This window comes from Marmota flaviventris, chromosome 3 (assembly GCF_047511675.1).
Source record: "Marmota flaviventris isolate mMarFla1 chromosome 3, mMarFla1.hap1, whole genome shotgun sequence".
Lineage (NCBI taxonomy): Eukaryota > Metazoa > Chordata > Mammalia > Rodentia > Sciuridae > Marmota > Marmota flaviventris.
In genome coordinates, this window is record NC_092500.1 from 138,358,849 (window position 1) to 138,382,347 (window position 23,499).

Below are 23,499 nucleotides of genomic sequence, written 5' to 3' on the forward strand. Positions count from 1 at the left end.
TCTTCTTAATCATTTTTGGGTGATGGGAACCCTTAAAAAAGCCAGCAAAACCTATGGATGTAACATAAGAGAATGATTGCAATTTTTTTTTTGGGGGGGGGAGTCTTAGTAATTCATGCATCCTTGAAATCCTTGGCTCCTACGCCTTCCCTCATTGAAGAATCTATCTAATGGTCAAACAAGCAAATTTGATCAGGGATGGCATTTTTCTTAGTGTACACATCATATTCTTGAAATAATTTTCTAGTAATTAAATGTTCAAGAGCAGTGGATTTATTTTGTATATTAACCAGTGCTGAAACCATTCAGACAACTACTGTGCTTTCTTCAAGATTACTTTTTGTGCCACCAGATAATGGCATTTTGAGAGAGGCCCTTCGAATAGTCATATAACTTTATTCCCCAAATGCCTTGCTCCCATAAAAATGGTTTATTCTAGCTTTCTCTGATTCAGCCAGGGGATTCGAGAGTGCTGGGGCAGTGATTTCTTTCTTTTGGTAACAGGGATTAAACTCAAGTGTACTTTACCATAGAGCTGCATCCCCAGCCCTTTTTTATTTTTTATTTGTTTGAGACAGTGTCTCGCTAAGTTGCTCTGGGCCTTGCTAAATTTGGGGCATTGATTCTTAGACTTTAATGTTTCACACAAGACTCCTTCAGAATCTGTTTTAATTGCAAATTCTAGTTCACGTAGCCTGGAAGGATCCTGGGGGTCTGCCTTTCTAACAGACTTGGGTATTACCAATGTTGATCTGTGGAGCACACCTTGAGTAGCAGAGTTTTAGAGAACCCTTGCCAATTTAGGGCCATGTCTCCCTAAGCCTAGAAATATTGATGTGTTTGGAGTTTTTGTAAACAGCTTTATTCTGAGAAATTTCAATTCCATATATATATAACATAATCTTTAACTTTAAGGCAGGGGTTGACATTGTCATCTTTATGCTTTCTTCCTTCATATTTAAGTTTACAAATGCCTGCCAAAACAAACTTTTGTATTTGTTCAACAAGCATTCAAGACCCTCTGTTAGTGAGAGTACCACTTTAATCACACATACAAAAATAAAAGATTCAATAACAGAATCAAATAGTATCTAGCAAAGTCAGATTAATATGTAGCAGAATCACATTAGTCAGCTAAATACTTGCTATTCAAAATGTGAGATATGGACAAGCAAATCAGCATCATCTGGGAACATAAATCAAAATGGAGGTTTTGGGCACTCATATACTAACAAAATCATACATTTTGTAAAATTATGCATTTTACCAAGATTCCATGTATTCTGTGTGAAGATACACACATGAAAGTCTAGAAGTAGAGCTGGAGTTGTGGTTCAGTGGTAGAATGCTTGCCTAGCATGTGTGAGGCACTGGGTTCTATCCTCAGCACCACATTTAAAAAAAAAAAAAAAAAACTACAACAACAAAACAAACTAAATAAACAAAATAAAGATATTGTGTCCATCTACAACTAAAATTATTTTTAAAAAACAAAATCTTGAGAAGTGCTGAGATAGGTCATTGATTGATTTTTTTTTTCTGTTTGGAAAGGAAATGGCCAACAGTAGTTACAAGAAAAGGATGCTTTTTGCATCTTAAAAAAAAGTAGTAATGGGGTCAGACGAGAGAGAAACTTTCCAAATCAGAGTAACAATAAGAATGTAGAATATAGAATTGGGATGAAGCATGCTAACAGGAATTCGGAAAGGAAAAAGCATATTACAAATAGACCAGCACAGTGGCACTTAAGTTGTTATCTTGAGACAATTGAGACAGCTAGTTTACTGTCCCAAACTTACTAGACTTAACTGTTTATATATATTTTTTGCACTTACTGATATTCTTTCATTGAATGGAATGCTAAATCTTCACTTATTTCATTCAGATGGTGGCAATTATTTTAACTATTTGTGAGGCAAGAATTTACAAATTATATAAAATTCATTTTCTCTGCTTCAGTTCAGATTTAAATCTTATGAGCTGAAGGTGATTTCCTGCTTTGCTGAATTTTTCAGTTATCGGATATTTGGTGACACTCTACCAGGCCAGTTTCCTGTTTTGATATTCTTGAGGGGGAATAGGTCCATAGTCTATATCTTCACCTCTTCCTTCTTTTCTTGGAAAATTGAACAGACTTGTTAATGTACTGACTTCAGGGTTCTATTTATGTTTTTATGTCTTTCCTCCACCCTCTCTTATTACTCACATTAAACAGATGTAAAGAATTAGGCAAGCCAGGCACAGTGTTGCGTGCCTGTAATCCCAGCAGTTTAGGAGTCTGAGGCAGGAGGATCCAGAGTTCAAAGCCAGTCTCAGCAAAAGAGAGGTGATCAGCGAGACCCTGTCTCTAAATAAAAATACAGAACAGGTCTGGGGATGTGGCTCAGTGGTTGAGTGCCTCTGAGTTCATTCCAATAAACAAATAGATAAATAAATAAATAAATAACAATTAGGCAAGGGAGCCTTTTGTGGTGGTGCACGCCTATAATTTCAGTGGCTCAGGAGGCTGAAGTAGGAGGATCACAAGTTCAACTTAGTGAGACCGAATCTCAAAAAAAAAAAAGGTAAGGTAAGGCCTGAGAAACGAAGAGTAGTCAGAGATGCCAGCTCCCTTGTCTCACACTTAAAAGAGGAAAACTGAAACAAGAGGTGCCAAATGGCAGTTGTAACCTCAGTGGTAGGACACCCTATTGCTGAGAATCAGAGATGTACTGCATGCAGTTAAGGCATTTAATAGTCTGCAGATGTCCCCTCAGGAGTGAGGTAGAAAGATTTCATGTTTCATCAGAACCTGAGTGGCAATGCAAAACTATCTACTAATAGCCTCCCAGGGAGAGAAGACAGCAAGTAGGGAATGATCACATAGAAGCTCTGTATTCCAAGAGGGTCACATGATTTTCTGCCATGAATTAGATTCAGCAGTGGTTTAGTCCTTACATCTGGTATCCTGTTTTGAAACATGTAAGGTCTTTAAGGGGCCATGGCTAAGCCATTTCCCTTCAAAGGAGGGCCATATAGAAGTACTATTTCTTCTAATTATATGAACCACTCATACTGAGAAAAAAATGGAGATAGAGGAAAGAGTAGTGAAGTGGTGTAGAAGATCACACCCTTAAAGTAATGAACCTCATGTATTATTCTTGCTGCTGTTACACTAGCTGACCTAGCCAGTGTTATTCTGTACTGTTAACATTCATTAAATTCTTCTGCTGCTTCTGGAGGATTACTATAAAGTGCTCTCCAGTTCAATCACACGTTAGTAGCTCAACTTCAGAAATCCAGCCTTTGATATTTTAAATTTGGGTCTCATATATAAAACAATAGTTTTTTCTTCTTCTTTCTTTATAGCATCTTAGTTGTGGTATGTTTCATGTCACATTTTTGGTTGTTTGGGAGGGAGGGTTAGCTGTATATATGTATGTATTTGTCTTTCTTTTTTTTTTTTTTTGGTCCTTGTATGTATATCTTTTTTAAAGTACCTAGTGGGGTTCCCCCAGAGATAATTTTATATATGCTAAGTAACCTGCATTGTAATTTAAATTTATTTAGCATTTTTTCATGTGATTCAGTATTAGCAATCAGAAGCTTATTTTCATTTATAAAAACATTCTTGTTAGAATAATGTGCTTAAATGGTTTTTTCTTCAGAGCATTGTGTGCTATTAAATGACACCACCAACAATACTTTCAATTATGTCATTCTATATAATAATGTGGCAATCGTTCCCTTATTTCTGATGTGTTTTATGTGAAGATCATGGTAAGGCAGCCTCAGCAAAGGCGAGGCGGTAGGCAACTCAGTGAGGCCCTGTCTGGGCTCATGCAAAATGAGTTTGGGGATGTGGCTCCGTGACAAAGTGCCCCTGAGTTCAATCCCTAGCACCAAAGTAAATAAATAAATAAAATCTAGTAAATATGAGAGGGTTTAATATATTAGCCAATACACATTTTAATTCAGTGAAGAGAGGGTTGGTATAATCAATTACCTATGTAAAACCACAACAACAAAAAAAATTGAATTCTTACCTTGTACCATATAGCAAAATGAATGTGGGCGGGGAAAAAAATACATAGAAGGAAAATGTAGTAGAATATATGTATAACCTGCGGGTGGGTAAGTCTTTTTAAACCAAGTCATTTGCATAAAATATATAATAAATAAGAAAGGCAGACATATTTGACTAATGCCCAGTACACTTTATTATGGATATTTATATAGATTGAATATGATTCTTGTTTTTCCAATACTGAAAACTTGTTAACTTGGAGTCCGGTAGAGCATTTGGTGGTATAAGGTCTGCCTTGTACTATATTTTGAAATGGGATAAAGTCTTTAATGCAAGTGTCAAAAGCTAGTGAAGTGTTTATTACTATTACCCTATGCTTCCAAAGGTTTCTGCAAAGATAGCTCCAAGATAATATTAGTGTATTATGTTCAATTGATACCAGGCCTTCATAGAAACTATAAATTGAGTTACTTGAACTATTTCACTATGGAAATCGATTTCTCTTTCACTCTGAGTTGCTGCAACTGGTAACAGCTATAACTTTTTTTTTTTTTAAACTAAAGGATATGAAAGTGCCAGTATGTCTAGCACATGTGAACCTTGCAAAAGTAGGAACAGACATTCAGCTCAGACTGAAGAGCCTGTTCAAGCAAAAGTATTCAGCAGAAAGAATCATGAACAGCTGGAAAAAATAATAAAATATAATAGGTCTACAGAAATATCTTCAGGTATGTTCTCTTCTTAAATTTGCTTTAATTTAAAGAGTTCTTCATCTTGGATTTGAAAAGCCTTATTAAAGCAAGTTTTAAAATTACCCTATCTCATTTTTATCATGTATGAGATTTTATGTAGTCGAGATTATGGTACACATTTCTTGATATTAAGAAATATAAGCTGGAAATGCTTTTGTGTTGTGTAATGATACTTTTTGACACATTTTAATAAACTTATTCCTAAGCAAATCATGAATAGTTGACATTAACATGGAACTCCCAATTTGAAATTCCAAAATCTTATATAATTAAAAGCTTAATACAGGGCTGGGATTGTGGCTCAGTGGTAGAGCACTCGCCTACCACGGGCAGGACCCAGGTTCAATCCTCAGCACCACATAAAAATAAAGGCATTGTGTTGTGTCTGTCTACACCTAAAAAATAATTTTTTTTTTTAAAAGCTTAATACAAAATCCTGTTATTCCTCTGCTTACAACTTTGTCTTTACCATGCCTATTGGATAAAGTATGAATGCCTTAATTTAACATATATGTCCATTGGGGACTTGGTTCCATCTTGCCTTTCCAGACTCATTTCTCACCACCTTGAACTTTATTCTTTTAGTGACTGGGATCTAAGTTTTCTCGTGGCTGTTAACACTGTTTCTTACCTTACCAGTTGTACTTTCTGCCTCAAGTCCTTTTTTGCCCTTTATAAGCCCTTTTTAAAAAAAAAAAAAATTTTATTTTTTATTAGTAGATGGACACAATACCTTTATTTTATTTTTATGTGGTGCTGAGGATCAAACCCAGGCCCTCACACATGTTAGGCGAGCACTCTACTGCTGAGCTACAACCCCAACCCTATAAGCCCTTTTTAATGCTAGATTCCTACATAAAATTTTTATTTGGGACCCTGAAATTTTATTTGAATTCAAGCCAGAATAACTTCCATTTCTCCTTTTTGTTTCCATTGGAGCCTGTATAAACCTACTTTGTTGCCTATATAAAACTATTTTGTTGCCTGTATCATATTATGTAATATGTACCTACTTAAATATCTTTATCACCTTTCCAAGTTCCTTGGCAATGGATAATTTACGTCTTAAATTCCAGCATAATACCAGATACGTGGTTCAGTGGAGTCATATATGTTTACCACCATCTTAGTTTAAATAAGTACTAGTACTTTTCTGATTTATAAAGACGTCTCAAACAAATATGGAAAGGGAGTCAGGAATTATAGACTAATATGTTAATAAGGTCAGGTGAAATTATATATATTATGCTTTATTCTTAAAATTTTTCAAAATTGATGTATTTTGTTGTTTTCAGAATTTTTTACATATCATTTGAGACTTATGATGCTAAGTTGGCTTTGTTTCCATTTTTTGATGAGGAATCAGGGTACTGTCTTTTCTATCACTTATAAAGAACTAGTAATATAAATTGGTACAACTTTTGCAGAAGATTTCAAAAGTTATATCCTTAACCCAGTAATTGTTCTTATTGGTACCTATCTTAAGGAAACAGAATGAAAAAGAAATCAACATTTAGTGTTGTTTGAACAGTGTATGATTCCTTCTATATGTAAACAGAAACATGAATTTAAAAAGACTGGAAGAAAATGCATCAAAATGTTAATAGTTTTCCAGGTGCAGTGGTGGTGCATGCCTGCCTGTAATCCCAGCAGCTTGGGAAGCTGAGGCTGGAGGATTGTGAGTTCAAAGCCAGCCTCAGCAAAAGTGAGACACTAAGCAACTCAGTGAGACCCTCTCTCTAAATAAAATACAAAATAGGGCTGGGGATGTGGCTCAGAGGTCAAGTGCCCCTGAGTTCATTCCCCAGTATCAAAAAAAAAAAAAAAAAAGTTAACAGTTTAATCATCTTCTGTAAGTTCTAAGACTTTTAATAATGAGTACTTATTACTCAGGTTTAAAAAAAAATCACATTTGCTTGTATTTTGAAATGACTTTCTGTAGCTCATATTGTTAGGAGATGATAGTGCTGAATTTTGAAGCATTAAGTTCAGGTTCCTTTTAGCAAAAATAATAGTTCTATTGTTCCTGACCCAGAATTTTATCAAAACTTTACAATTTTCATCTCCTTTTATTTTCTTTATCAAATAGTGACATCTTTAAAGAGTAAACAGTGGGTAGAAGTTGGGAAGGGTACTAAATTGAAAGGCATTACTTAAATCATTGATAGTCATAGTGGTACTTTAGACCTTATTGTCATTTGAAAAAAATGTAATGCTTGAATTTTGGTGAATTTAACAATGTTCTGAGTAGTATAAATTAGTACTCCCTTACATTCCCCAAAAGAGATTTTTTTCATTTTAACCATTCTCTAAAATATTTTGTACATTGTATACTAACACTTGTTATTCTACCCATATTATGTGATTATTAGAGTGTAGTAACTGCTAGTATTGGATTATGCAGTTTTTTTCTCTTATAGGAGTTATATAGGAGGTTCATCTTAATGTGTATGCTTCATAAAAATAAATGATAAAAGTTTATTAGGATAGTCATCATCAGTCACAGTAATGTAAGTTTATAATAGTAAACCTTTTGAGATTTTCCCTAATGAGATTATTTTAAAATAGAACAATAAACCATACCTTGTGATAACATTTCACTTAGGCAAATTTTTTAAAATTTCGCTTAATTCTTTTTTTCATTCACTTATTCATATTATAGACCCTGTCTTTACTACTCATACACATTTTATGTTCATCCTTATGTCTGCCCTTTCCTACAGCACATGCTAGGAGAATACTACTACAGCAATCTAACAGAAATGCATGCAATGAAGCGCCAGGTAACAATCTGCTTAGTTTTGGTGTCCACTTTTGTGAATTTTTTCCCATTGGTCCTAAAATTCTTAGTTATGTTGTTCTGATTTTTTTTTTTTTACAATTTAGCTTAGTGTATGTTATTTGACTATTATAAAAATGAAAAAGTTCATATTCATAAAATTCTGAAGTCTTTTATTTTAAATTCTTGATTGGTAAAATTGGCTGCTTTTCTTGTTTTACAGTTAGTGTATGAAACCTAATCAACATATTTATAAGGGTAATAGAAACTATTTTTTAAAGTTACTTATTTTATATTTCTTGAATATTTCAAAACATTAATATTTTTGAAACAGATATTTTTATATTATAGTTATTTTTTATCACCAGTTAATATCTATTGAAAAATAAGAAGCCATCAAACAAAACAACTATGACAGACTGTGATAAAGATACAAGATGGAAATTAGAAAAATTCAAGAAAACTATTTTGCTCTGTAAACTATTTTGATTAAATATGGTTCTTTATGATTTAGCATTGTTAATATTCTTCAACTCCTCCTACACGAGTGAAAAAATGAAAGACTTTTTGAACCTTTAGGAAACTGTAAAGGACCCAGAACTGACAAAAAATATCAGTGGTAATTCCAAAGAAAAGAACTCTCAAAATAGTATAAAATCAAAATAGGATCAGAGAAACTTGACCAAGATCAGGGACTTTCCTAGCAAAAGCTAATTAATTATAATTAATAATCTAGGAGGAGAAATTGGCATACAGTTTCCATCACTGTAGAAGGGAAGGAAGGATAATTCATTATGTAGAAATAATTTTTTAAATTTAGAGTGACAATTTTATCTCATATTGATATTAAAGATGTCATTAAACCCTTTGTTTTTTTTACCTTTGAAAGAAACATTTTCAAGATCAAACAACTATGATTAAAGAACAGGATAGTATATCAAATCATATTTGGAATTTTACTATAAGTAGAGGTTTCTTAAAGGAAGTTTTGGTTTCTGCTTATAGTAAATGTCACTTTTATAATATGTCACATTTGAACATTTTAAAACTACTAAGAAAACTTCAGCATTTCATTTCATTTTATATTCATGACTATCTGAGGCAAGATAGGAAAATTGCATTTTTGTATTACTATTATTTTATGCTTTCAGAAATTGAGACCTGAAGTTGTTCAGTTACTTACTTAGCAGAAAGTTCTTCCATTAGAGCACATTCCTTTTGCATTTCCTTATCTCTCTCTCTCTCTCAGAAATCAATTAAATTCATGCTCTTTACATACTTTTTGAAAGCATGGTTCTCTGAGGTATTCCTGATTTTTGCAGAACTTGAGACTGGCTTCTTGAAGTTCTAGTATTGTTCTATAAAGTTTACAGAATTTGCTAGCTAGGAAAACCACTTGGAGATTTTTTTTTCCCCCTCCAGAGAGAATTCAGTGGGAATAGTTCCTAGTTAAGAACTGTTAAAATTAAGAGTATGACTGTGTACATTTGAGAGTTATCATTTCATGTTATCAACAAATACATATAGTAGAATTGTAGCTTAATGATAGAGATGCTGAAATTCGGGGAAACCAAAAACTTCAGTTAGGTCACTGCCTGCTTCAGTTAATACTGAGAATGTAAATAAAATACTGTAGTAAAATTGATCTGTTATGTTATAAATTTAGTTATTTATCAGTATAGCACTTTTCGGAATTGTAGATGAAATTTGAAAATTAGTAAACCTAATAACCATATAGACCTTAAGATAGTAGCTTTTGTTAGCAGTTCTCAACATTAAAAATAAACAGATTTTCTTTTCTGTTATAAAGTTCATATTAGCAAAAAACAAGGCAGATTATTTGAACTTATTTCATTCAAGTGCTGAAAAATTTTTACTGATTTTTTTTTCCCCATGAAGTATATAAAATTTTCCAAATGTTTTTTATTGAGAAATAAATGGGGTTTTATATAGTGATTCATGTTATCCATGAATTTCAGTATTTCTTTAATATATAGTGTTGATTTTTATATTTTCAGATTGTTTTTGGTAATTTTAATCTTATTTTTCTACTTGAAATGTCCTGCAACAGAAATATATTCTAATTTTTAAGAAATCTAAAGCTTAAAGTAAGGACATAAATGAAAAGAATTGTTATGAAGATATTTTATCAGTATTAACTTTCCTGATTTTTTTTTTTTTAACTTCCTGATTTTTTGTATCTTCCAGAAACTGGGAGTGATTGTTCTATGTTTGAAGCTTTGCGGGATACTATTTATTCTGAAGTGGCTACTTTAATATCTCAAAATGAATCTCGCCCACATTTTCTTATTGAACTCTTCCATGAGCTTCAACTACTTAATACAGACTACTTAAGGCAGAGGGCTTTATATGCATTGCAGGTATCATTCTTTTTCCAACCCTATCTATTATCACCTTACTTCATGATAATGTCTGGTTACTTTTTTAGACTGAAGCATGTCCTAATTCTACATGTATTTTGATTTGTTTTTCTTGACATTTTATTTAAAAATTATTGTATAGCATAAGTGGATTATAGATAGTCTTTGTAATTTTGCCATGTTTCATCTTTAATGTTATTTCTTACACTTAACCTGTGAGATAAGAAGTACTATCTTTATTTTTCCATTTGTAAGATAAATTTGGAATTAAGCCTTATGTTTTTTCATAAATATTTTATTTCTTTATTTAGGATATAGTATCGAGACATATTTCTGAAAACCATGAAAAAGAAGGGGAAAATGTAAAGTCAGTGAACTCTGGTACTTGGATAGCTTCAAACTCAGAGCTTACTCCCAGTGAAAGCCTTGCTACTACTGATGATGTAAGCTGATAATAATTAGAAAAACATGGACATAATTTCAGTATGCAGTGAACAAAAGTTAAATAGGTTGTTGTCAAACTGTGAATATGTGTAATATATTCAATTTTTAGCTTTTTAAATTTTGTTTGTTTATTGGTTGGTTGGTTGGTACTGGGGATTAAACCCAGGGACTCTTAACCACTGAACCATATCCTTTATCCCTTTTTATTTTTTATTTTGAGACAGGTTTTCGCTAAATTGTTTAAGGCCTAGCTAAATTGCTGAGACTGGCTTTGAACTTGCGATCCTCTTGCCTCAGCTTCCCACGTCACTGGGATTACAGGCTTGTGTCACTGATTCTGGCTTAATTTTTGCATTAAAAAAAGAGATGAGTGTAATCTATTACTTTATATTGAGGGTGAAATAGAAAATACAATCAAAATATGTTGGGAAATACCAAAATATTCTGCATAAATGATAGATAATAACATAGGAGCTGATTCGTAACAGACATCTAATAAATGCAGCTCGTGTGCCTTCAAACATTGAGTAAACCAATCACAGTAAAAACCCTTGCTTAGTACAGGATAAATCAGATCTTTTGGTGAAAAAGAGCCTGGAAAAAAGAAAATCATCAAGGGAAAATGTAATTTAATGTATTACATTTGTTGAAAAAATTTTTTAACCTTCATTTAATTTATTTATTTATCTATATGCAGTGCTGAGAATCAGACCCAGTGCTTAACGTGCTAGGCAAGTGCTCTACCACTGAGTCACAACCCCAGCCCAACTTGGAGAAATTTTTCAATGAAGTAAAAAGGCCCTGGAAAAGTAGAAGAGTGTGAGGAGCATGATAGAAAATAGTACTTAGTGTGCATAATTTTGATGGAATGACTTAGGTAACAAAATCACTACCATAGGGGGCTAAGGCTGTAGCTCCGTGATAGAGCACTTGCCTAGCATGGGTGAGGCACTGGGTTTGATCCTCAGCACCACATTAAATTAATTAATTAAAGTTATAAAAAAATTCTTCAAAAATTGCTACCATACTAAGGAGATAATGTACTAGGTATTTTTGGAAATAACCTATTTAAAGTGTCTTGATTCTATTATAAAAGATGTATATGGTCCTGGGATAGCAAATACACTTTTTCTTTCTTTTTTTTTTTTAAGGACAACTCTTAACATATGAAGATTTGATTCGCAAATATTTGCTCTAGGTAGAAAGTTGGAATCATACTATGGTGTTGAAATATTAACACAAAGTCTTTTTTTAATATTTTTGTAGTTTTAGATGGACATAATACCTTTAGTTTATTTATGTTTATGTGGTGCTTAGGATCAAACGCAATGCCTCACACATGCAAGGCAAGTGCTCTACTACTGAGCCCCTAACACACAGTTTTTTGAGAAGATCTTGATTTTTTTCCTTAAGATTATTTTATCTCTTCTTCTGATAGACTAAGTTCCTTAGAACTATTGTGGACTTTTTCTAATGTTTCTCTTTAGCTTAAACTCCTGTTGAAAACAATACTTCTTTATGTATTTTTTTTTCTTCTTAAAATCTTTCTCCACTAGGATCTAACTTCTAAGCTATTGTTAACAGAAACCTGTGTCTAAAACTACATGGTTTTCATTGACTATACAATTCACATATAAATTAAGAAGTACGCCTTTGGATAAATCATTATTATAGTTAACTGAAAATGTGCGCTCCTTTTTGTGAATTATATGCATAAAAAATAGATTAGATTATATTAAAGTTTATTGGACATTGTAATAGTTTGGAAGAGAATGTAAAGTCTGTTCTAAAAGATCTTTTTCAGTAATTTTGTATCCCTAACTCTAGTACCTCTCCTTATTATCCAAGTTTCATATTGTCATATAGGCAGCATTATTTTCATTTATTTTGAAAGATTTGAGCACATTGGTCTGCACCATCAATAGCAAATTTTGAAAATTGGACTAAATTTAAGATAAAGTTGACAGGATTTTAAATCTACAGTAAAATGTAAACAGTGTTCTACTTAAATAAGTAGGGACTTGAAACAAAAAGCTTACAATTTAAAAAAAAATAATTAAATACAGTTTATTTACTTTTTCTTTCAAAACTTAAATTCAGCATTAATGTCAATATCTTTCTACCAATGTCATTTTACCGGCAGCAACACATCATTCAGTGTTTATAGCAGTTTCCTGTAGGGACTTTTCTGCTATGATGGTAACTTAAAATAAAAGATCAATAGCTAGTTATTTTTAAGAACATGGAAAAAACATACTTTTTGAATGTTTCAGTCAGAATATAAATGAGACATAAATAACCTCTCTATCACACTGTACACAAAATTAATTTAAAATGACAGAGTCCTATAAAAACTAAAACCTATAAAATCTCTCTAAGAGGAAATGGGGGAGAATCCTCCCAATGATATCATTGGGGGAGAAACCCCAATAATAATAGACATTGGGGTTTGGGGGGGGATTTTTTGTCATTGTATGTTTGCTTTTTTTTTTTAATATTGGGGATTGAACCTAGGAGTACATTACCCCTGAGTTTCATCCCCAGCCCATTTTATTTTTTGAGACAGAGTCTTGCTGTATTGCTAAGGCTGGCCTCTAACTTGAGATCCTCTTGCCTCAGCCTTCCAAGTTACTGGGATTAGAGTAAATTCCCAGCATGTCCAGTAACACAAAAAGGACTAACTATAGAAGAAAAAAATGAAAATTAGGTTTTATAAAAATAAAACTTTCTGCTTTTCAAAAGGTAGTGTTAGGAGAGGCTGGCCTACATAGTAACTCTACAACTTCATTATAAGACAACTTAGTAAAAAAATTGCCAGGAAGTTTTAACAGATGCTTCAAATTACTAGCATGCAAATTATAACTGTATGAGATACTACCTCACACCCACTAAAATAGTTAAAATTTAAAAGATGTGACCATAAGAAGTGTTGGTTAGAACATGTAACAACTGAAACTCTTTTATACTGCTTGTGGGGAATGTAAAATTGTATAACCACTTTAGAAAGAAGTTTGGAGGTTTCTTTTAAAGATGAACATAAATTTGACATATGAACCAGCAATTTTTCTTCTAGGTATTCATTCAAGAGAAGTGAAAACATATCCACAAAAATACTTGTACACTAATATTCACAGCATCTTTTTAGTCATTATAGCCTCAAACTGGAGATGAATGGATAAACTGATATATCCACACAAGGGAATACGGTGGATAAAAAATACAGCAGTTAAAAAATGACGAACTTCTGAAACACACAACAATTGGGGATTAATTTCAGAAACACACTGAGCAAAAGAAGTACACTAAAGAGTATTCACTGTATGTTCCATTTGTATGAAATTCTAGAACAAGCAAAGCACATCTGTAGTGAAAGAAATCATATAATTGGGGTACAATGGGATTGATTGTAAAGAGGTACAAAGGAAATTTCTGGGCTGGTGGAAGTGATCTTTATTTTCAGAAAACTGTTTATAGAAGTGTATCTTTTGTCATTATTCCTCAAACGGTACACTTAAAGTGGGTGCATTATTGTATGTAAATTATATTTAATAAATAAAATACTACTTTTAAAAAATATTAATTATACTTTTTTGTTTCTTTTAATATGAGACAATGTTAAAGTAAGGTACTACATATTGTTAGAGTTTGGAGATAAGAGAATGTCCATAAAGATGTAGGAATAATTTAAATTTTAATTAAAAGTTAATTTTGTCAGTTTAGAATTTTTGATCAGCTGACTTTTTAGCTACATGAAAAGTGTTCTGTAAGGTTCCTTAATATTTTAGTATTTTCTGTGACTTTGCATTTATCCTTTAGTAACGTTGATTGTCACAGTTTTGCTTGGATGGAATATCTCTTTAAGATGTATAATGTTATGCAAATATTGTTTCCTTGTTAGATCTTTAATATTTATAAAATGTTTTAAGGAAATATTAGTGATTTTTGTTTATTTTATTATAACTTAGGAAACTTTTGAGAAGAACTTTGAAAGAGAAACACATAAAATAAGTGAACAAAATGATGCTGATAATGTTAGTGTCATGTCTGTATCTTCAAATTTTGAACCTTTTGCAACAGATGATCTTGGTAAGTGCATTTTTTTTTATCATCTCAATATGAGTTTAAGTTGATCTCATGCAGTCTTTGAATTGCATTAATAAGGAAACAACTGGATCGGGCTAGGGCTGTAGCTCAATGGTAAAGTGCTTGCCTCACATGTGTGAGGCACTGGGTTCAGTCCTCAGCACCACATAAAAATAAAGATTGGGGCTGGGGCTGTGGCTCAGTGGTAGAGCGCTTGCCTGGCATGTGTGATGCCCTGGGTTCGATTCTCAGCACCACATACAAACAAATAAATAAATAAAGGTCCATCAATAACTAATAAAAATATTTTTTAAAAAAATAAATGAATAAATATATTGTGTGTCCATTTACAACTCAAAAAAAAAAAAAAAAAGAAAGAAAGAAACAACTGGAAAGGCAATATGCATTTTAAAGAATATGGACCTAAAAGTCTCAAGTCTAATTTCAGTACTCTTAACTCTTCGACCTTGAGCAGATCTTCTAATCTTTATGATTCTGCAAATACTAAGGAAGCAGGGATCCTGTATACCTTACTGTATTGTTGGGGAAAATGTATGTAACTTTCTAGCATGAATAATAAGAGTTCAAAATGTTAATTTCCTTCTCCTTAAAGTAAAGTTTCCTTAAAGGAAACCTAGTAAATTAATGGGAGAACTTCAGACCTATTCAAACACATTTTCACTAAAAATATTAACTTCATAGTGTGAGGTAAGAACTCACATTTCTTGGCATAAATAACCTATATAAAAATTTCAGGTAATGTTAAAGCATGGCACATTATGTTTTTCCCCCATGAGTAGTAAAAAGAATTTACATAACTTTAAAAAACAAAACAAAACTTCAGTGCTAAACTTAGAAAGGAAATCAGAGGAAAGAAAATATACCTGATAACATTTTTCTATGCTGCAGCCTATTAAAGGATATCAAAATCGTCAGTAATTCAGATCTCCAGGGCACTTTGTTGATAAAATAATCTCATGTGCCATTATTCTAGTTGTTCATATGAGGAGAAGATGATTGATATGATTTCAAAGGCAGTTTTCCACGATGAACTCTTTCCCTCTTTGCTTATCCTTCCCTTTCTGAATTACTAACTTTTAAAGTGTTGGCTATATTCTTTCTTTTACTGATTTTTTTTTCTTTTTCAACAACCCTTCACTGCTAGCATTGTTTGAAGTGGACATAGGAGAATTAGGAACTCTCATTGATAGGCTTTTTCCTTACCTTATTTGCTTGTGTTAGTTTGGATCATTTTCTGTAGAATTTTTGTGATATTTTGGAATTTATTTTCTTTTTACTGTTTAAATGAAACATAGTGAACAAAGTGGGTTTCATAATCAACGTGAGTTTAAATCACTACTTTTATGCTCGACTATGAAATCTTTTTGACAGGTTACTTAAGTTCTCTGAAAATGAAAACACTGTTTCCTACTTTATAGGGTTACTTACTGTAAAGATTAGGTAAATAAATGTGATGATGTAAAGAAAGTTTCCCATTAATATAGAACTGGTTTAAAGCTAATTTTCTTTACTTCAAACATTATTTTTTTAGAAATACGTGAAAAGTTTCTTTTATGAATACTAAAAATATTTCTGTTCCAAATGCAGGTAACACAGTGATTCACTTAGATCAGGCATTAGCCAGAATGAGAGAATATGAGCGTATGAAGACTGAGGCCGAAAGTAACTCAAATATGAGATGCACCTGCAGAGTTATTGAGGATGCAGATGCTGCTTCCGCCACCACTGTAATTAATAATTCAGAAGGTATGTTTTAGATTGATTAGGGTATTTGAAACAATTAAAGGCTCTACCTGGCATATTAATAGTTTTTTTTTTTTTTACTACTTTTTCTTAATTGTTTGGACTACTAAAAACTGCATATATTTCCTTTTTTAGCATAAAATTATCATAATTTAAACATTCTTTAAAATGTGGCATAAATACATATGTATAGTGTCATAGGCTTCATTTTGTTAATGTATCATTTTTCTTAAAAAATAGAGACTCCCATTATTGAAAATCATAGTTCACAACAACCTGTAAGTGAAGTTTCTAGCATCCCGTGTCCTAGAATTGATACTCAGCAGCTGGATCGACAGATCAAAGCAATTATGAAAGAAGTCATTCCTTTTTTGAAGGTAAACTTATTGTTTCTAGAAGATAAACTAACTTTCTGTATTTTGATTTTTGAGTCATTCAAAAAACTTCATTATAGTAAATCCTTAAAATACAAGTAAACAAAAGAAAAAAGCCAAAAAGGACCCATTAGTTTTCACCCAGAGATAGCCCCAGCAACATTTTGTGAGCCTTTTTTGTACTATTTTGTACACATGCATAGTGCTTTTTTCATTTGTTAAAACATCTTTGAAGATTATTATTTTTCTGTTACATGTTTTTAATGATTACACAGTATTTATTATTCATTCAAAAATATTTGTAGAATGTCTACTTTATGTCTTGTTTTGTGAACATAGCAGTGAACAAATCAAGCCCTTTGCTGTCTTGGAGATTACTTGATAATAGATGTTCTTTAGACTCATCTCAGAAAGTTAACGGTAGGGGCTGGGGTTGTGGCTCAGTGGTAGAGCACTTGCCTAGCATGTGTGAGGAGGCACTGGGTTCTATTCTCAGTACCACATTAAAAATAAATAAATATAAAGGTTCATTCACAACTAAAATATATATATATCATATATATATATATATATATATATGTTAAAAAATTAATGGTAATTCAGATTATTTTGCAGTTCACACATAATTTTAAAGGACAGTAAGAAACATGCCTGGGGCTGGGGTTGTGGCTCAGTGGTAAAGTGCTTGCCTGGCATGTGTGAGGCACTGGGTTCGATTCTCAGCACCGCATATAAAGAAATAAAGGTCCATTGACATTTTAAAAATATATAAAAAAGAAAAGAAGCATACCTAAAGTGGCTTGTTAAGAAAGTTAGAGGTTATTGTTGATTCAAGACATTTCATAACATCTAGAGACAATTTTCATTGTTAGGATGGGGCCAAGGTTGTGGATATTTTGGAGAGTAGTATAACTAACATTTAATGGATAGAGAAGCCAGTGTGCTTCAAAACATCCTGTGATATACAGGATGTCTATCATATGAAGTTTGAGAAACCCTGAATTAGAAGATAATAAGAATGGGTTGTAAAAGTAGTTGAAATTAATTGAACTTTATAAACAGAAAGACATGCAGATGGGAACTATAGCATGGATAGTTCTCTTTGATACAGAAAGAAAATGATAAAAGGTAATAATATTTTACTAGCTTTTAACTGTTATGTTGGTCAAAATTGCAAAACTCAATATGTGTAGGGTGGGAGTTTGCTCTCATGAGTGAATCTTTCTAAAAATGTGTATGTGAAAATTATTTGTGCAAGAGAAATGAAATTTCATAATGTATGGATTAAAAATTTTTAAATAGTAGATAAGTGTATATCCTAACCAACTAGGATTTTTCTTAGGAGCACATGGATGAAATATGCTCTTCTCAGCTTCTTACTTCAGTAAGACGCATGGTATTGACCCTTACCCAGCAAAATGATGAGAGCAAGGAGTTTGTGAAGTTCTTTCATAAGCAACTTGGAAGTATATTACAAGTAAGAGTTTATACTTCTATGTCTTACCACCTGGTTAGTTTGTTTTAGTTTGGTTTTGGTGGGGTTTTTTTGTTTTGTTCTTTTTTTTTTTTTCTATTTTCTGGCATTACATGATTTATTTCAGTAGTCATTCATTCTAGCAGCCTTTTAAATACTTTTTAGTTTATTTCTTCATTAAAAAAATATTAGGAATTACATGTATCCAACTTAAAAATCTATTGGTTTGATTTTCTTTTTCTCTACCCAGTAAGAATGTTTTAAGTTTAAAATGTTCTGTGACTTTTTCTAAGATAGTTTTTGACTAATTTAGGAAATTTTAGAAGCTGGAAACCAGTTATCAATTGTAAAAACTTTTTAGCACTAATCAGATCAAAGTAATTAGCATTTCCCTTTTCTTATCATGTCTTTATGTTTAGATACTTTGAACTCCTGTCTTCTAGATCTTCATAAAGTATATAATAGGTTATTGTGAACTGTAGTTATCTCACTGTGCTTCTAACACAAATATTTATTCCTTCTATTGAACTTCCTTTTGGTACCCATCAGCTGACCTCCTGTATCCCCCTTCCCTCCAATGTTTCCCAGCTTTTAGTAATCCATATTCTATATTCATATGTACAGTAACTTTATATCAAGGCAGTGGTTCTCAACTAGGGGAGATTTTTGCCTTCCAGGAGACATTTGACAATGTCTAAAGACATTTTATGAATACCATACAGCAGGTATGATACAGGGAGATAGGGAAGTGGGAGGGGAAGTACTAGATAAAGGTCAAACATGTTGCTAAATGTCCTACAATGTACAGGGCAGTCTCTCATAACAGAATTATATAACTTTAAATTAATCATTAATGTCCAGTTTGAGGTCTAGAGGTGTGCTCAGTGGTAGAGTGCTTGCCCAGCATACTTAAGACCCTGCGTTCAGTCTCCAGCACCATAAAAAAAGGGGGACAGGTTGAAAAATCCTGTGTTAAATAAGAAAACTTTATTTCTCCTTATGTCAGACACTTTTACTGTTACATTTTACCTAACATTTTCCCATTGAGATGGCTCAGTAAGATGTTGTTACTCCAAATTAGACAATACATTTTAATTTCATTTTATTGCATAATTTTCCTATGAAATTTTGCCTTCTGTTTTTTGTGTTTATACTGGTTGTGGATATAGTATTATCATTTTGCTAGAACTTAAATTACTGTTGTCTAGTTTTCCTTTTGAAATATAGTATTATCACTTGGTTAATTTTTTAAACCCTGGATTAGATGCAAATTTCCATCATGTTAATATTAAAACTAAACTATAAATTCAGTAATAGGCTCAAACTGTCCAGGCTTTACTTAATACTGCCAGTGCATAATTTATAAGGAATATAAGACATCAGTGGTGGTGTACTTTGTAGGAATCCTTTAAATAGTATTCTCTGGCAAAATTTGCTGGCAGAAAACTAAAAGACTATGGAAATGTTCTTGCAGAAATATGTGAAGTATTAAAAATGTTTATGATAGCTTGTATATAAATGAATTTTAGTAAATTTAATCAGGTTATTTCTATAGGGAGAAATAACTTTTAGAATCTAGCTGAAAGAGAAATAATTTATTTGTAATTAACATATTTTCTTTATCAAGATCCACACAGCTCTCCCTTATTTTTACGCAGAATCCAAAGCATTAATTTGGAAATAAGATTTTTATCTAAATCTAAGAAAATTCGAATGTGTTTTTTGCATCCCATTCCTGATTTTTTTCATAGGGGCACATATGTGAAAATACAAGTTAATTTACATCAAATACCACCTAGAATATTAAAATTTTTTCATGAGCTGAAATTTAAATTATTGTTGTCTAGTTTTCCTTTTGAAATCTGTTCAAGAATTTTTTCACAAAGCACTCAGCCTTGTTGAGTAGTATTTTTTTTCTTTTTTTGAGTACTTCTTTCTATGATTGAACTAGATACTATTTGTTTTGGGTAATGGGACATTGCTTGTATTTACTTGTCTATTTCTAAATGGCATTCTATATTTTTTAAAGAAAGAAAAGGGAAGTAGTTTTAACTGTAGAATATAGAATAAATAATATTGTCCCTTTCATTTGATGATGCTAAAATTCAACTTGAACTAAAGTTTACATTTAAACTTATTCTGAAGAAAATTCTAATTACAATGAATGGTTGGTTAATATAAAGAGGAAACTAAATTAATGATACCATTTAGATGTGGAGGACTTTGTATTTTTCTCTCACAGTATTTAATGACTCATTACTGTAGTATAGGTATATGCCTAGTATGTACTATCTGAAAACTTTTTGCAATTAGGAATCCCCTGTTTTGTTTGTGCCCAGGAATTATATTAATAAGGATTAAAATTATGGATGACCATAATTATTTGCTTTCCCTTGTTGTATAATCTTTAAGCAGGACTAGCAAAATTCCTAGTAACTTAGTAATTAACTGTCTTTCCTTAGTTTTAAGTTTTTCAGTACTTAAAAGTAATACTACTGATTTTCTCCAAGTCAGTATTATAATTTAATCTTTTAATAATGTATATTGCTGTGCCCACAAGTGAAGTTTTCTCTGATCTTAAAATCATTTGGTTTGTCTATGCATAGGATTCATTGGCAAAATTTGCGGGCAGAAAACTGAAGGACTGTGGAGAAGACCTTCTTGTGGAGATATCTGAAGTGTTGTTTAATGAATTGGCTTTCTTTAAACTCATGCAAGATTTGGATAATAATAGTATAACTGTTAAACAGAGATGCAAAAGGAAAATAGAAGCAGCTGGAGTGATACATTCTTATGCCAAAGAGGTAAATAACATTGATTTTGATTTTAGGAATAGTTATAATTAGCCTGTAAATATAGTGGGTTGTGTGTGTGTGTGCACGTGTGTGTGCACGTGCACATGCACATGCGTGCTAGGGCTCTAACCCAGGGCTTCATGCATGCAAGGCAAGCACTCTATTTTTGAGCCAACTCCCCAGCCCTAAGTATGGTTCATGATCAGTATTAATACCTAAATTTGTTTGATCTCAGCGAAAGTAGTTATTTTTAGTAAAATCATTTAATCAGATTGTAGTTCCATACATATACTACATATTAAATCTCAGAAGTAAAAACAGTAAATATTAGAAATGCAGGGGTTGGAGAGTGTAACTTAGTGGTACAGTACTTGCCTAATAAGTGTGAAGCCCTGGTTGGATCCCAAGCAAGCACTGCAAAAAAAGAAAAAAGAAATCACGAATGCAGAATACAGATAGGAATGCTAAATGTACATTGTCACACATCTGTTTAACTTCATTGTGACTTATTTAGGCCTCCGAAGAGGAGAGGAGGACTGGGTATCTAGTTTTTTGGTCAGCTACCTGCCCTGGCTGTTACCAGTCCCCAAAGAGTCTCTAAGAATATATATCAACCAGAGGTCATTCCAACAACAGACAGCCTTGTTTGTTGGTTAGGGTTTTAGTTTCATATCCTCCTGTAGTTTCTTTCCCTTGTCAAACTAATTTTGACCATGTGAATTTGGATGAGTTGGTTCCGCCTGTATCTTAGGCTTACCAGAAGCTTTCCCTCTAGATCTTCACCCTTTTCTTGGCCCTCTGATCATGAGAATGGAAGCAGGCCAAGACCCAGATAAAAAGAAATAACCTCTCTTTCTTAGAATCTAAAGTAGACAAAGTCAAACTATGTACTTCATACTTTAAAAAAAATTTTTTTTTGTAGTTGTAGATGGACAGAATGCCTTTATTTTATTTTATTTTTTTTTATATTTATTTTTTAGTTATTGGCGGACACAACATCTTTGTTTGTATGTGGTATTGGGGATCGAACCCGGGCCGCATGCATGCCAGGCGAGCGCGCTACCACTTGAGCCACATCCCCAGCCCTATTTGTTTATTTTTATGTGGTGCTAAGGATTGAACCCAGTGCCTCACACATGCTAGGCAAGCACTCTGCTGCTAAGCTACAGCCCCAGCCCATGTACTTCATATTTTTATAACATTTATATTCCAGACATAAATTCATTTTAGCCATTGCTTTAGAGGTTAAGGAAAATAAAACAGCGTAACACCATATTAAATTATTAGAAGGAAGTCTCCTTTCAGTTTGCTTTAGCTAGGTAGTCTTCACCTTTGAGTGAAATATAAGCTAAACCATGAAAAATAAGGAGTTCATAATGAAAATGAAAGGAAATAGCTTTCCATGCAAAGATAACTTAAAGTGTAACAACTCTAAGGAAGGCTTGATCACTTGGAGAACAGAAAAGGTCATGGAGGAAAGAAGCATATTGAGGGAAGTGGTAAGAATATAGGTGATGTATCTTCTTCTTGTAGAGATGGACTAGGCTGCAGAAATATTGGTAGCAGGGAAGAGGCTAGGCTTTTTACTGCTCCAGAAACATTCAGAGGCAATTTGGTAGAAAAATAGGTTTTATTCAGAGCCAGCTTTGAAGAAAGATAGAAGCAACTTCATTTTCAAAAATTCTGGGTGTGAGGACAGCTTTTTTAAAGAGAAAAAGCAACAAAGTGAGACAAATATATGCAGATTTAGTTGTTCTGTTTTTGACAGGCAGGGGCAGGGGGCAATCGTCATTTTCAGTGCTCTTGGAACCTGTCAGGCTTGGAAGTTGTCAACCTTACTGTCAGCATGGAGATGTTGTTCTCAATTTTATAGGGGCCCTTCATTTCATTCTCTTTTAAGGTCAAGTTGTTGAGCATTTTAAGCCACATAAAAACTTTATTTATTTATATTTTACTTTATATGATGGAAACTCATGGGGAAGTTTGAAAAGAGCAGTGACATAATTTCACATTCAATTTTAAAGAATTTCTGTATACCACATTAAACATGTACTGGAGGAGAGTAGAGAGAGAAGTGGGGGGACCACTTATAAAACTGTTCAAATTGTCCAGGTAAGAAATTATAAGCTAATGTCTTAGATGGGTGTGCAACAACAAATGTATGATAATCATTAAGTCAGTGAGGTGTTCATTGGTTTAGAGGTGAATAATGAATGTAAGCAAAGGCTGGTTCCGAGTTTTCTAGTTTATGTATCAGGATGAATGAAGTGCGATTTAGAGGTGGGGAAGATTGAGGAAGGATGGGGTTTGGAGGAAGAAAATGATGGTTTTTATTTTTGACTTAATAAATTTGAGATGCCTTTTTATATGTCTAAGGAGTAGTGAGGTAAGTGCTGCTACTTTTAGTTTTGTTAATTTAAAAGACTTAAAGAAAAGAACTTACTCTACATTTCTAAGAAAGTATTCTTTTCTTTATACATGATGAAAAATGCAATATTTGTTAAAGTTTACTGAATTACCAACGTGTTTTGCTTAATGGATTTGCTAATAGGCCAAAAGGATTCTTGAAGGAGATCATGGCTCACCTGCTGGAGAGATTGATGATGAAGACAAAGTATGTGCTAATTAATTTGTGCCTATAAATAAT

The 23,499-nt window shown here is 32.6% G+C and overlaps 2 protein-coding genes across 12 annotated transcripts in view; one reads left to right on the forward strand and one right to left on the reverse strand.

Moving 5' to 3' along the window:
• The window catches only part of Pcm1 (pericentriolar material 1), a 96,613-nt gene that overhangs the window by 59,310 nt on the left and 13,804 nt on the right, over positions 1 to 23,499 (forward strand). For 7 of the 10 annotated variants that reach the window (XM_071610438.1, XM_071610441.1, XM_071610439.1 and 4 more), the window contains 10 exons: positions 4,570 to 4,734; positions 7,482 to 7,541; positions 9,746 to 9,918; positions 10,230 to 10,361; positions 14,328 to 14,448; positions 16,054 to 16,212; positions 16,450 to 16,586; positions 17,926 to 18,060; positions 20,664 to 20,861; positions 23,404 to 23,466. In XM_071610438.1, coding sequence (XP_071466539.1) covers positions 4,570 to 4,734; positions 7,482 to 7,541; positions 9,746 to 9,918; positions 10,230 to 10,361; positions 14,328 to 14,448; positions 16,054 to 16,212; positions 16,450 to 16,586; positions 17,926 to 18,060; positions 20,664 to 20,861; positions 23,404 to 23,466 — 1,343 coding nt within the window. The remainder of the gene's footprint in view (positions 1 to 4,569; positions 4,735 to 7,481; positions 7,542 to 9,745; positions 9,919 to 10,229; positions 10,362 to 14,327; positions 14,449 to 16,053; positions 16,213 to 16,449; positions 16,587 to 17,925; positions 18,061 to 20,663; positions 20,862 to 23,403; positions 23,467 to 23,499) is intronic. The other 3 variants (XM_071610442.1, XM_071610447.1, XM_071610448.1) reach the window with 1 other exon arrangement.
• The window catches only part of Asah1 (N-acylsphingosine amidohydrolase 1), a 70,644-nt gene continuing 68,372 nt past the window's right edge, over positions 21,228 to 23,499 (reverse strand). For both annotated transcript variants that reach the window (XM_071610450.1, XM_071610449.1), the window contains one exon: positions 21,228 to 21,266. In XM_071610450.1, the coding sequence (XP_071466551.1) occupies positions 21,228 to 21,266 (39 nt within the window). The remainder of the gene's footprint in view (positions 21,267 to 23,499) is intronic.